Raw genomic sequence first — 12,980 nt, forward strand, 5'->3', positions numbered from 1 at the left:
CTTCATGAACCAGACTGTGACATTTCTCTCTTCAGTGGAATAATTTCTCTTTTTCCTTTTGTGAAGTTTGTGAAGTGTAATCTTTGAACATTTTAGTTACACAACTGATTCTCAAGGCTCCAAACCTCAGAAAAGAGTGAGAATTTATTTTATTTTTATATCACGGCGACTTATTTTGTGACAGATGAACGAACTAAAGGCTCCTTAAAGTTGATCAAGTAAAGAATGACAAACATGAACCTATGAAAGTTTCACTGCAGCCTTCAAAGCAAAAGGATTATACAACAGGACTAAACCAGGACTAAACCAGGACTAAACCAGGACTAAACCAGGTCTAAACCAGGACTAACCAGGACTAAACCAGGACTTAAACCAGGACTAAACCAGGACTAAACCAGGTCTAAACCAGGACTAAACCAGGACTAAACCAGGTCTAAACCAGGTCTAAACCAGGACTAAACCAGGACTAAACCAGGACTAAAACCAGGTCTAAACCAGGTCTAAACCAGGACTAAACCAGGACTAAACCAGGACTAAACCAGGACTAAACCAGGACTAAACCAGGTCTAAACCAGGTCTAAACCAGGTCTAAACCAGGACTAAACCAGGACTAAACCAGGTCTAAACCAGGTCTACTAAACCAGGACTAAACCAGGTCTAAACCAGGACTAGACCAGGACTAAACCAGGACTAAACCAGGACTAATCCAGGACTTAGACCAGGTCCTGGTCTAAGTCCTGGTCTGACCCCGGTCTCGTGTTTTCAGGGAGGAGTGGGAGTGGATCCAGAGTTTGGCGGCGTCGTCCTCAGACTCCACTCCGATTGGTGGAGAGGCTCAGGAGGCGGGACTTGCTGCCCAAAGCCACACCCCTCTGCTGTACTACGAGCTCCAGACGGCGACAAAGACCCTCCTGAAGACCATCAACCTGCCCCTGAACCAGGTCTGACCCAGACGCCCCCCCACAGACCTGACCCAGACCCAGACGCCCTCCTCGTGTGTGTCAGGTCCTCTCAGGTCCTCCTCGTGTGTGTCAGGTCTCTCAGGTCCTCGTGTGTCAGGTCTCCTCGTGTGTGTCAGGTCCCTCTGTGTGTCAGGTCCCTCTCGTGTGTGTCGTGTGTGTCAGGTCCTCTGTGGTCCAGGTCTCCTCGTGTGTGTGTCAGGTCCCTCCTGTGTCAGGTCCCTCTCGTGTGTGTCAGGTCCCTCTCGTGTTGTGTTGTCAGGTCCCTCTCAGGTGTGTGTGTCAGGTCCCTCCTGTGTGTGTCAGGTCCCTCCTCGTGTGTGTCAGGTCCCTCTCGTGTGTGTCAGGTCCTCTCTGTGTGTGTCAGGTCCCTCCCTCAGGTCCCTGTGTCGTGTGGTCTCGTGTGTGTCAGGTCCCTCTCCGTCCTCTCGTGTGTGTCAGGTGTCCCTCCTGTGTCAGGTCCCTCCTGTGTGTCAGTGTCCTCCTCTGTGTGTGTCAGGTCCCTCTCGTGTGTGTAGGTCCTCGTGTGTGTCAGGTCTCGTGTGTGTGGTCCTCCTCGTGTGTGTCAGGTCCTCCTCTCTCGTGTGTGTCATGTGTGTCAGGTCCTCCCCTCTGTGTGTGTCAGGTCCTCGTGTGTGTCAGGTCCCTCTCGTGTGTGTCAGGTCCCTCTCGTGTGTGTCAGGTCCAGGTCCTCGTGTGTGTCAGTGTCAGGTCCCTCCTCGTGTGTGTCAGGTCCTCCTCGTGTGTGTCAGGTCCCTCTCGTGTGTGTCATGTGTCAGGTCCTCTCGTGTGTGTCAGGTCCCTCCTCGTGTGTGTCTCGTGTGTCAGGTCCCTCCTCGTCAGGTCCCAGGTCCTCGTGTGTGTCAGGTCCCAGGTCTCTCGTGTGTGTCAGGTCCCTCCTCGTGTGTGTCAGGTCCTCGTGTGTGTCAGGTGTGTGTGTCAGGTCCCCTCCTCGTCGTGTGTGTCAGGTCCCTCCTCGTGTGTGTCAGGTGTCCCCTCTCAGGTGTGTGTGTCAGGTCCCTCTCAGGTCGTGTGTGTCAGGTCCCTCCTCGTGTGTGTCAGGTCCCTCCTCGTGTGTGTCCTCGTGTGTGTCAGGTCCTCCAGGTCCTCTCGTGTGTGTCATGTGTCAGGTCCCTCCTCGTGTGTGTCAGGTCCCCCGTGTGTGTCAGGCTCTCGTGTGTGTCAGGTGTGTGTGTCAGGTCCCTCTCGTGTGTGTCAGGTCCCTCCTGTGTGTGTGTCAGGTCCCCTCCTCGTGTGTGTCAGGTCCCTCTCGTGTGTGTCAGGTCCTCCAGTGTGTCAGGTCCTCTCGTGTGTGTCAGGTCCCTCCTCGTGTGTGTCAGGTCCCTCCTCTCAGGTGTGTGTGTCAGGTCCCTCCTCGTGTGTGTCAGGTCCCTCCTCAGGTGTGTGTGTCAGGTCCCAGGTCCTCTCGTGTGTGTCAGGTCCCTCTCGTGTGTGTCAGGTCCCTCCTCGTGTGTGTCAGGTCCCTCTCGTGTGTGTCAGGTCCCTCTCGTGTGTGTCAGGTCCCTCTCGTGTGTCAGGTCCCTCCTCGTGTGTGTCAGGTCCCTCCTCTCGTGTGTGTCAGGTCCAGGTCCTCGTGTGTGTCAGGTCCCTCCTCGTGTGTGTCAGGTCCCTCCTCGTGTGTGTCAGGTCCCTCGTGTGTGTCAGTGTCGTGTGTGTCAGGTCCCTCTCGTGTGTGTCAGGTCCCTCTCAGGTCGTGTGTGTCAGGTCCCTCTCGTGTGTGTCAGGTGTGTGTGTCAGGTCCTCTCGTGTGTCAGGTCCTCTCGTGTGTGTCAGGTCCCTCCTCGTGTGTGTCAGGTCCCTCCTCGTGTGTGTCAGGTCCTCAGGTTCTCGTGTGTGTCAGGTCCCTCCTCCTGTGTGTGTCAGGTCCCTCCTCGTGTGTGTCAGGTCCCTCCTCGTGTGTGTCAGGTCCTCGTGTGTGTCAGGTCCTCCTCGTGTGGTGTGTGTGTCAGGTCTCCTCCTCGTGTGTGTCAGGTCCCTCTCGTGTGTGTCAGGTCCCTCCTCAGGTGTGTGTCAGGTCTCCTCCCTCTCGTGTGTGTCAGTGTCAGGTCCCTCTCGTGTGTGTCAGGTCCCTCCTCGTGTGTGTCAGGTCTCCTCTCTCGTGTGTGTCAGGTCCCTCTCGTGTGTGTCAGGTCCCTCTCGTGTGTGTCAGGTCCCTCTCGTGTGTGTCAGGTCCCTCTCGTGTGTGTCAGGTCCCTCTCGTGTGTGTCAGGTCCCTCTCGTGTGTGTCAGGTCCCTCTCGTGTGTGTCATGTGTGTCAGGTCCCTCTCGTGTGTGTCAGGTCCCTCTCGTGTGTGTCAGGTCCCTCCTCGTGTGTGTCAGGTCTCTCAGGTCCCGTCCCTCTCGTGTGTGTCAGGTCCCTCCTCGTGTGTGTCAGGTCCCTCTCGTGTGTGTCAGGTCCCTCAGGTCGTGTGTGTCAGGTCCCTCTCGTGTGTGTCAGGTCCCTCCTCGTGTGTGTCAGGTCCCTCTCGTGTGTGTCAGGTCCTCTCGTGTGTGTCAGGTGTGTGTGTCAGGTCCCTCTCGTGTGTGTCAGGTCCTCTCTCCTCCCTCTCGTGTGTGTCAGGTCCCTCTCGTGTGTGTCAGGTCCCCTCTCGTGTGTGTCAGGTCCCTCCTCGTGTGTGTCAGGTCCCTCAGACGTCCGTGTGTGTGTGTTTCAGGCTCGGGGGTTCCGGTTGTACTCGGAGGAGGTGGTGGAGTTGGGTCACGGCGTGTCCTTCCTGCTCTTGTGCCCAGCGGCCGATGACGTCTGCTCTGCCCCGGGGCAGACCAACCCGCTGTGCCCCCTGTCCGGCTTCCTCCACCTCCCGCTGCAGATGTTTGAGCTCGGTACGACTCAGGAACCGTTTCAGCCCAGACAAGAACCACCAGATGTTCTACCAAAGTCTCTCTAGTCCTGGTTTAGTCCTGGTTTAGTCCTGGTTTAGTCCAAGCTACAAGAATTCGTGTGTCATTCGTTCATTAATTTTTCAATATAAAACTAAATACAAGAAAACAAGAAAAACATTTATTTTCTTCATTATTTGTCCCCAAAATGAAAAACCGGATAATGATTTGTTTTTTCAGTTTTTTGTGTTTAAATAAAAAATGGAATAAACGGATAATGGCCATTTCCCGTTTACATCCGTGACTGCGATGCCGGACTAAACTGGGACCAGACTGAGACCGAGACCAGGCCGGGACCAGACGGGCACCAGACCAAGACCAGACCGGGACTGAGACCAGACCGAGACCAGACCGAGACCAGGGCAGATTCCAAGCTTTGACTCCGAGTCTTAGCTTCGAGCTCCAGCCCTGCCGTGGGATCTGAGCCTCTGGTCTGGTCCCAGTCTGGTCCTGGTTTTGTCCCGGCCTGGTCTCGGTCTCAGTCCTGGTCCTGGATCAGTCCTGGTTCAGTCCGTTTGCGGTGCAGAAGTTCGGCATCGCAGTCACAGAAGTTCCATAAACGGGAAACGGCCGTTATCCGTTTTTTTCCATCTTTTATTTAAACACAAAATTGAAAACAGAAAAAAACTAATCTTTATCTGTTTTTTCATTTTGGTTTTGGAGACAAATAATTAAGAAAATTGTGGTTTTTTCTGTTTTCTTATTTTTGGTTTTATATTGAAAAACAAATGAATGAATGAAACACGGATTTAGAAGGACCACAAAATATGAGACGTGAGACTGGGGCAGGAGCAAGAGGCTTTGGTGGAACAGACCCTGATTAGATCTTAGATTAGACCTCAGTAAAACCCGGTTTAGTCCAATGATAGAACCAGTTTAGAGCTTAAATGTGAAGTTTTCAAACTACAATGTGACTGTCTTAAACGTTTGTCTCTCTCTCTTTCTCAGTTCACCTGTGTTCGTATAAGGAGCGTCTGATCAGTCTGTACTGCCGCCTCTCCTCTCTGCTCGACCTGGACTCACTCATCACCCAACAAGCTCTGAGAGAAGCCATCACAGATACTGAGGTCTCCACCGCCAAGCAGAGACACCAGACCATCCTCGACTACATACAGGTACAGAGGAGGAGGAGCGGAGGAGAGGGTCAGAGGAGGAGAGGGTCAGAGGAGGAGAGGGTCAGAGGGAGGAGAGAGGTCAGAGGAGGAGGAAGGAGGAGAGGGGAGAGAGAGGGTCAGAGGAGGAGAGGTCAGAGGAGGAGAGGGAAGAGGAGGAGAGGGTCGGAGGAGGAGAGAGAGTCAGAGGAGAGGGAGAGAGGAGAGGAGAGAGAGGGTCAGAGGAGAGAGAGGAGAGGAGAGAGTCAGGAGGAGAGGGTCAGAGGAGGAGAGGTCAGAGGAGGAGAGGGTCAGAGGAGGAGAGGAGAAGAGAGGAGAGGGTCAGAGGAGGAGAGGGTCAGAGAGGAGGAGAGGAGAGGAAGAGGAGGAGAGGGTCAGAGGAGGAGAGGTCAGAGGAGGAGGGTCAGAGGAGGAGAGGGAAGAGGAGGAGAGGGTCAGAGGAGGAGAGGGTCAGAGGAGGAGAGGGTCAGAGGAGAGAGGAGAGGAGAGGAGAGAGGGTCAGAGGAGGAGAGGGTCAGAGGAGGAGAGGGGAGAGGAGAGAGAGGGAGAGGAGAGAGGGTCAGAGGAGGAGAGGGTCAGAGGAGGAGAGGTCAGAGGAGGAGAGGAGGAGGAGAGGGTCAGAGGAGGAGAGGGAAGAGAGAGAGAGGGAGGAGGAGAGGGAAGAGGAGGAGAGGGTCAGAGGAGGAGAGGGTCAGAGGAGGAGAGGGTCAGAGGGGAGAGGAGGAGAAGATGCTCAGATGGTGCAAAGTTGTGTTGGGCCAAACACACTGACATGTGGAGCAGGTGATGCTCGTGTTGATCTGTGTCTCTGTGTTTCACTTTAACAAAAGTCATGTGATCGATACATCGACTGTGTGTGTGTGTCAGGTCCCTCCCCGTGTGTGTCAAGTCCCTCCTCGTGTGTGTCAGGTCCCCGCCGTGTGTGTCAAGTCCCTCCTCGTGTGTGTCAGGTCCCTCCCCGTGTGTGTCAAGTCCCTCTCGTGTGTGTCAGGTCCCCCCGTGTGTGTCAAGTCCCTCCTCCCTCGTGTGTGTCAGGTCCCTCCTCGTGTGTGTCAGGTCCTCCCGTGTGTGTCCCTCCTCGTGTGTGTCAGGTCCCTCCTCGTGTGTGTCAGGTCCCTCCTCGTGTGTGTCAGGTCCCTCCCCGTGTGTGTGTCAGGTCCTCCCCGTGTGTGTGTCCCTCCTCGTGTGTGTCAGGTCCCTCCTCGTGTGTGTCAGGTCCCTCCTCGTGTGTGTCAGGTCCCTCCTCGTGTGTGTCAGGTCCCTCCCCGTGTGTGTCAGGTCCCTCCTCGTGTGTGTCAGGTCCCTCCTCGTGTGTGTCAGGTCCCTCCTCGTGTGTGTCAGGTCCCTCCTCGTGTGTGTCAGGTCCCTCCTCGTGTGTGTCAGGTCCCTCCCCGTGTGTCAGGGTTGGGTCTTTATCACAATCTGCATGTAGATGTGCAGTATACAGTTCTGACACATGAGGGCGCTAGTGATTCAGTGAATCTGCCCTGAACCAGTGTCCTGCAGCTGAAGTTGAGAAATGCAGCTTGGTCCAAAAAGAAAGTGACAAATCAGCAAAGGTCAGAGCACTTCAGGAGACTGATCCTTATATTTGACTCTTTTTCATTGTTTAAAACTCGAGTAATAAATGTTCAGAGACACAATCACTCAGTCAACAATAAAACATCCTCATTAATATTCAGTAATGCTCAAATCCACCTTTATTTTGTGATTTATGAATAATGCCTATTGAATTGTGTCACAAAGGTTTGTGAGTTTTAAAATATGGGTCCCCAGAAAAAAAGTTTGGGAAACACTGGTGTAGAGCGAGAAGCACGAGACTCAAATCTGTCTGTGTCTCTTCATCCCAGAACCACAGAGGAACACAGGCCTGTTCTGTTCTGACTCCACAGACTCACCACAGAACAAACTCTATTATTTAACTTTTATTTTACTGTCATTTTCACAAACATTCACCTCGTCATGTATCACATATTTGTATTGTATTTGTGTTTGTGTTTGTCTTTCTTTCATTTGTCGGAGGTCAGAGCATCACAAATGAGTGTCACGTGTCTGAATGAACCTGAGTCCTGCACCGTGTCAAAGCTTCTGCAGTTAATTTTGAAACCACCAGATGGCGCAACAGAACACACCAACACAGTGTCCCGTCCCGTCACTGACGCAGACGAGTGACTGTGTTTTGTCTTTGCAGCAGTTGGACGAGATGAGGCGAGACCTTCGGTGGCTCACAGACGCTCTGCAGTTCGCTCGGTACAAACAGCCCAGAGGAGGCGTCCCTCTTTTGGCCCTGATGCCCTCCCACACGGAGACGCATCAGACCCAGAAGAGCGACTCCACCTCCTCCACCATGGACTACCTCCCGACGCCCTCGCCCTCCCCGGAGCCCAGGAGGAGGCAGGCGGGCAGCGGTGAGTCCGGCGCCTCAGATCTGCTCCTGTCGTCCTCGGGCGTCGCCCCAAACTCCTCCTCCTTTTACATTTTGACAAATAAAACTGACTTTAGTTTAAAAAATATTTACTCGTTCTGATTTGAGAACGTGAGGGCCTGAGTCTAGACCAGTGCAGCAAAATCATGTCATTTTTAATAAACACCTGAGTGAAACATTCCTTTTTCTGTGGGTTTCACAGTGATTCAAAGAGTAGGACAGTTGCCATAGCGATTAACAATAAAGAACTAAATATTATCTCCCCTGAAGTGTAAATCTGCCTCAAAATGTCACCGGCAAACAGGAAAGTGGAACCTCCACTTCTCCCTTCATGTGTCCTCTCTCTTTCTCAGTCTCTCCTCTCTCTCCTTTCCCTCTCTGACTCTGCTCTTCTCTTTTTCTTTCGGATTCTCAGCTGTCCTCAGATGCCTCCCACTCTCCTCTCTCTCTCTCTCTCTCTCTCTCTCTCTCTCTCTCTCTCATTTCTCTGTCCTTTCTCTTTCTCTCTCTAACCCTCTTCCTCTCTCCTTCTCACTCTTTTATCTCTCCCCCCTTCTCCCTCTAACCTTTTTCTTATCTCTCTCTAACCCTCCTCTCCTCTCTTCTCTCTCTCTGTTTCTAACCCTCCTCTCCTCCTCTTTCCTTCTCTATTTTTCTCTGTCTCTAACTCTCCTCTCCTTTTTTTTTCTCTCTTCGCTCCCTCTCTTCTCTCTCCGTCTCTAACCCTCCTCTCCTCCTCCTCTTTTCTCGTTCAGATTCTCAGTTGTGTTCGGATGAGGACTGTTCGTCTGAAGTCTTCTTACCCACAGACAGTGATTATGACTCCAGTGACCCGCTGAGCCCCCGCGACTCGCTCTGCTCCCCCCCTCCTCCCTCCAATCCCATCAGCCCCCCCACCCCCGGACCCCTGCCCCCGGACCTGCCCCCGGACCTGCCCCCGGACCTGCCCCCGGACCTGCCCCGGCCGCGGACACTCGGGGGCAGCGCGCCGGACGTCCTCAGGTAACAGCGACAGGAGAGACACCGACACAGAGAGACACGTCCAAAAGCAGGTTTGACGTTTCCGTGGAGATGATATATTCCACAGTCTGGCTTTAAATTCAGGTCACCAGGCCAAGTCAGATCTGTGGAGAGGCAGCCCTGCTCCTGCAAGTGTTTCTGAGCAAGAAAAACACAACAGTGGCCACGTTTACATGACGTTTTTTTTTATTCCAAACTAACTGTTCTGAATTAAATTGTTCAAAATTAAAATATTTTCCTTCAAGTTTACATGGAAATAAATAATTCAGAATTGAGGTTTATTACGTTAACATCGGTGGGGTGGGGGGGGGGGTGGGGGGGGGGGTTCTGATTGGACAGAGACACAACATATTTACGTCTTTGGGAAGAAAACTCACACTTCAGCTGCTTGTGGCTTTTCTGTCGTCTGGTTTGTGGTTCCTCCCCCGACACAAACACCGTCCAGACTGTTTGGACCCGACGTGGTTCTGATGAGAACTGGAGAATCGTCTCATCACACTTTCCATCTGTGACTTGAGGAGGAGAAGGAGGAAGAAGACGACTCTATGGAGACTAGTAGAAAAGTCCCACAGTGTATCTTTAACTCTTGTCACGTCTGTGTGTTTCAGGTACAGCGCCTGCCCCTCAGACTCAGACCTCTCTCCCTCCTCTGTCAAAGACTCTAAACCAGATGCCCTCCCGCCGATCCCTGCGTCCAAAGACCTGTCCCTGTCGCCCCTGTCGCCCTCTGTGTCTGAGGCGTCTAAAACTCTGGAGCTGCTGTCCCTGTCCGACCCGATCAAACCTCTGACGGCTCCGGCCAAGAGGAAGCTGCTCTCTCGCTCCCACAGGGGGCAGTATTTCAGCGGACCACAGCGCTGGATCAGAGCGCAGAGCGGAGAGAGCCACACGGGGGCGCTGTCCGAGGGAGTCTACACCAAACAGAGCGACGCCTGCGACAGAGGGACAGGTACAGGACCAGGACCAGGACCAGACCCAGACCAGACTCAGACCCAGACAGAGACCAAACAGAGACCAAACAGAGACCAGGCCAAACCAGACCCAGACCAGACCCAGAACAGGCCGAGACAAGACCCAGACCAGACAGAGACCAGACCTAGTTTAGACATGAGTTTAGACCACAGATCCTCCTGTATCATGAAGTGGACTAAGTGTGGATGAAGCTCATAAAACTTGTCATTAAAGGGGCCAATTTATAGCCCAGTTCCATGTTTTAAACTGTGAGTATCATAGCAACTAAAGAGCCAATTAGGAGCGAGGCTGTTGAAGGTGACGCTTAGCAACGCTGTCAATCAAACCTGTTTTACATAAGTGACCTCGGGGAAAGAAGACGCCTGATTGGTCTGTTATGTTCATATCATGATTTACAAAGAAAACAATGAAATAAAAACCCCAGGACCATGCAGAGCGAGTTCAAAACAACATTTTAATGTGAAACTGTAAACCGATAAACTATAAACTGTAAACTGTAAACTCACTGTAAACTTTACACTCACTGTAAACGTAAGACTCACTGTAAACTTAAGACTCACTGTAAACTTTACACTCACTGTAAACTTCAGACTCACTGAATGAAAGAAAACACAGGTCCAGTTCTGTTTTTGAGGAGGGAACAACATTAGAACACGACTTAAATCTCATCAGTTTGTGTAATATTGGACCTTTGTTTCCAGGGGTGACGTACGTAAGCCACGCCTCCTGCGTCCTGGAGAAGAGACGCCGTGAGCCCCGCCCACACGTGCGCCGCATCTTCACGGACAACACCGCTAAACTGTCCTGTGGCCCCGCCTCCAAAGAAGCGTCTGAGAAAAGCTCTACTACGTCCTGCATGCGAGAGGGGCGGGGCTTCACGGGGGGCGGGGTCTCTGTGGTAGTGGGGGCGGAGTTAGAGGAGGAAGAGGAAGGGGCGGGGCCCGGGGGAGCGATGGCCGCCGTCGCCACACAGGAAGTGGACTCAGACGACCAAACGAACGCTCAAGTGCAAGAGATCCTCAGCAGCACGCTCTGATACCACCTCACGACCTCCTGTCCTCCTCCCTCCTTCCTCCCTCCTTCTCCTCCTCTCCTCCTCCCTCCTTCTCTCCTCCTCTCCTCCTCTCCTCTCTCCTCTCCTCCTCCCTCCTTCTCTCCTCCTCTCCTCCTCCTCTCCTCCTCTCCTCCTCCCTCTCCTCCCTCCTCCCCTCCTCCTCTCCTCCTCCTCCTCCTCCTCCTCCTCCTCCTCTCCTCCTCCCTCCTCCTCTCCTCCTCCTGTCCTCCCTCATCCTCCCTCCTCCCTCTCCTCTCCTCCTCCCCTCCTCCCTCCTCTCCTCCTCCCTCCTCCCTCCTCCCTCCTCTACTCCTCCTCCCTCATCCTCTCCTCCTCCCTCCTCTCCTCCTCCTGTCCTCCCTCCTCCCTCATCTTCTCCTGTTCATCTTCTCGTCTTCATCCTCTCCTCTTCCTCACTCGTTCCTCCTCTCCGTCCTGTCAAACAGACCAGAGAGTCTTAGTATTTATTAGACTTTATTTTAAAGTTTTTATTTTATTTTATTTTATTTTAAATATGTTGATCTTTATTCCTCAAACTGTTGAATGTGGAGTTAAAGTTTCTGCTTGTTTCAAATGTAAAACGGCGTCTGGAGCTGAAACCGTCTCCACATTGAGCCACTTGTGGCTCCTGGTCCGATGACGATCACACGTCTCCTCAGAGTCGGACCAGTGGCTCAGTGCTGCCCCCTGCTGCACCTCTGCTGTGTGTGCACCCGACTCATCACACTAACACACCACCGCTCCTGTCTGCCCCTGTCTGCCCCTGTCTCCTCTGCTCCTGTCTGCTCCTGTCTGTCCTCCTGTGCTCCTGTCTGCTCCTGTCTGCCCCTGTCTGCTCCTGTCTGCTCCCCCTGTCTGCTCTGCCCCTGTCTGCCCCTGTCTGCCCCTGTCCTGTCTGCCCCTGCCCTGTCTGCTCCTGTCTGCCCCTGTCTGCTCCTGTCTGCTCTGTCCTGTCTGCTCCTGTCTGCTGCTGCTCCTGTCTGCTCCTGTCTGCCCCTGTCTGCCCCTGTCTGCTCCTGTCTGTCCCCTGTCTGTCTCCCTGTCTGCCCTGTCTGCTCCTGTCTGCTCCTGTCTGCTCCTGTCTGCCCCTGTCTGCTCCTGTCTGCCCCTGTCTGCCCCTGTCTGCCCCTGCTCTGTCTGCCTGTCTGCTCCTGCTCCTGTCTCCCTGTCTGCCCCTGTCTGCCCCTGTCTGCCCCTGTCTCCTGTCTGCCCCTGTCTGCCCCTGTCTGCCCCTGTCTGCTCCTGTCTGCTCCTGTCTGCTCCTGTCTGCCCTGTCTGCCCCTGTCTGCCCCTGTCTGCCCCTCTCAAACTCAGCTGGCTTAATCCTCAGCTTCAGACCTGGTTCAGACCTGGTTCAGACCTGGTTCAGACCTTCAGACCTGGTTCAGATCAGACCTGGTTCACCTGGTTTCAGACCTGGTTCAGACCTGGTTTAGACCTGGTTCAGACCTGGTTCAGACCTGGTTCAGACCTGGTTCAGACCTGGTTCAGACCTGGTTCAGACCTGGTTCAGACCCGTTTCTTCTGCTCCTCTGTCTTTTCCATCTCATCTTTTCACCTCAGAGTTTAAAAACACTAAAGTTGCTGGTTCAACTCCTCTGGCTCTTCGGCTTCGACTGTTACAAAGTCTCTGCCCCGTGAACCTTTTGCACACGTGACGTTCCGGAGCTCGACGTGAACGTGACTCCTCAGATTCTGCTGCTGCTGCTGCTGCTGCTGCTGCTGCTGCTGCTGCGTTTACACACGGACCAGAAGAACTTTGAACTGGACTTTAACCACTGAACAGGGAAAACTCTCCACTGACACAGGACCCCAGGGCCCCTACAGGTCCTACAGGTCCTACAGGTCCTACAGGCTCCTACAGGCCCCTACAGGTCCTACAGGTCCTACAGGTCCTACAGGCTCCTACAGGCCCTACAGGTCCTACAGGTCCTACAGGTCCTACAGGTCCTACAGGCCCTACAGGCCCCTACAGGCCCCTACAGGCCCCTACAGGCTCCTACAGGCTCCTACAGGTCCTACAGGTCCTACAGGTCTTACAGGCTCCTACAGGCTTCCTACAGGCTCCTACAGGCTCCTACAGGTCCTACAGGCTCCTACAGGTCCTACAGGTCCTACAGGCTCCTACAGGCTCCTACAACAGGTCCTAGAGGCTCCTACAGGTCCTACAGGTCTTTACAAAACTTCACCTGTCAACACCAGGATCTATGAATGTTCCATTTTAAATCATTTTAAAATTTTAAATGAACGAGAGGAACCAAACTGTTAAAGGAACTGTTTGTAAGATTTACATTTTTAAATTTCAAAAACTTTGTCCCCACATACGAGATAACGTGTTCAAATCAAATATAACTTTCGCTCATAACAACTGTAAGACTGATTTACTCCATGTCTAAAGCCCATCGTGAGTCAGAGCTAGTGCAGCCTCTGCAGCTCAGGAGGGAGTCTGGAGGTTCTGAGTTTCACACGAGGCCTGAACATAAACTGAGAATCAGACAAACTCTGATGTGTCTCTGTGCAGGTGAAGACTCTGGAGA

At 53.2% G+C, this 12,980-nt stretch overlaps 1 protein-coding gene across 1 annotated transcript in view; it reads left to right on the forward strand.

Moving 5' to 3' along the window:
* LOC129407817 (uncharacterized) overlaps positions 1-10,466 on the forward strand; it is a 10,744-nt gene extending 278 nt beyond the window's left edge. Inside the window, exons 2-8 of the mRNA XM_055149943.1 lie at positions 767-941; positions 3,635-3,803; positions 4,809-4,975; positions 7,164-7,380; positions 8,153-8,399; positions 9,026-9,366; positions 10,091-10,466. Of these exons, the coding sequence (XP_055005918.1) occupies positions 3,791-3,803; positions 4,809-4,975; positions 7,164-7,380; positions 8,153-8,399; positions 9,026-9,366; positions 10,091-10,425 (1,320 nt within the window). The 5' untranslated portion in view covers positions 767-941; positions 3,635-3,790 and the 3' untranslated portion in view covers positions 10,426-10,466. The remainder of the gene's footprint in view (positions 1-766; positions 942-3,634; positions 3,804-4,808; positions 4,976-7,163; positions 7,381-8,152; positions 8,400-9,025; positions 9,367-10,090) is intronic.
* The last annotated feature ends 2,514 nt before the right edge of the window (positions 10,467-12,980 follow it).

Source organism: Boleophthalmus pectinirostris, unplaced genomic scaffold (genome assembly GCF_026225935.1).
Source record: "Boleophthalmus pectinirostris isolate CB_2022bp ecotype Guang Dong unplaced genomic scaffold, ASM2622593v1 HiC_scaffold_14, whole genome shotgun sequence".
Taxonomy (NCBI): Eukaryota; Metazoa; Chordata; class Actinopteri; order Gobiiformes; family Gobiidae; genus Boleophthalmus; species Boleophthalmus pectinirostris.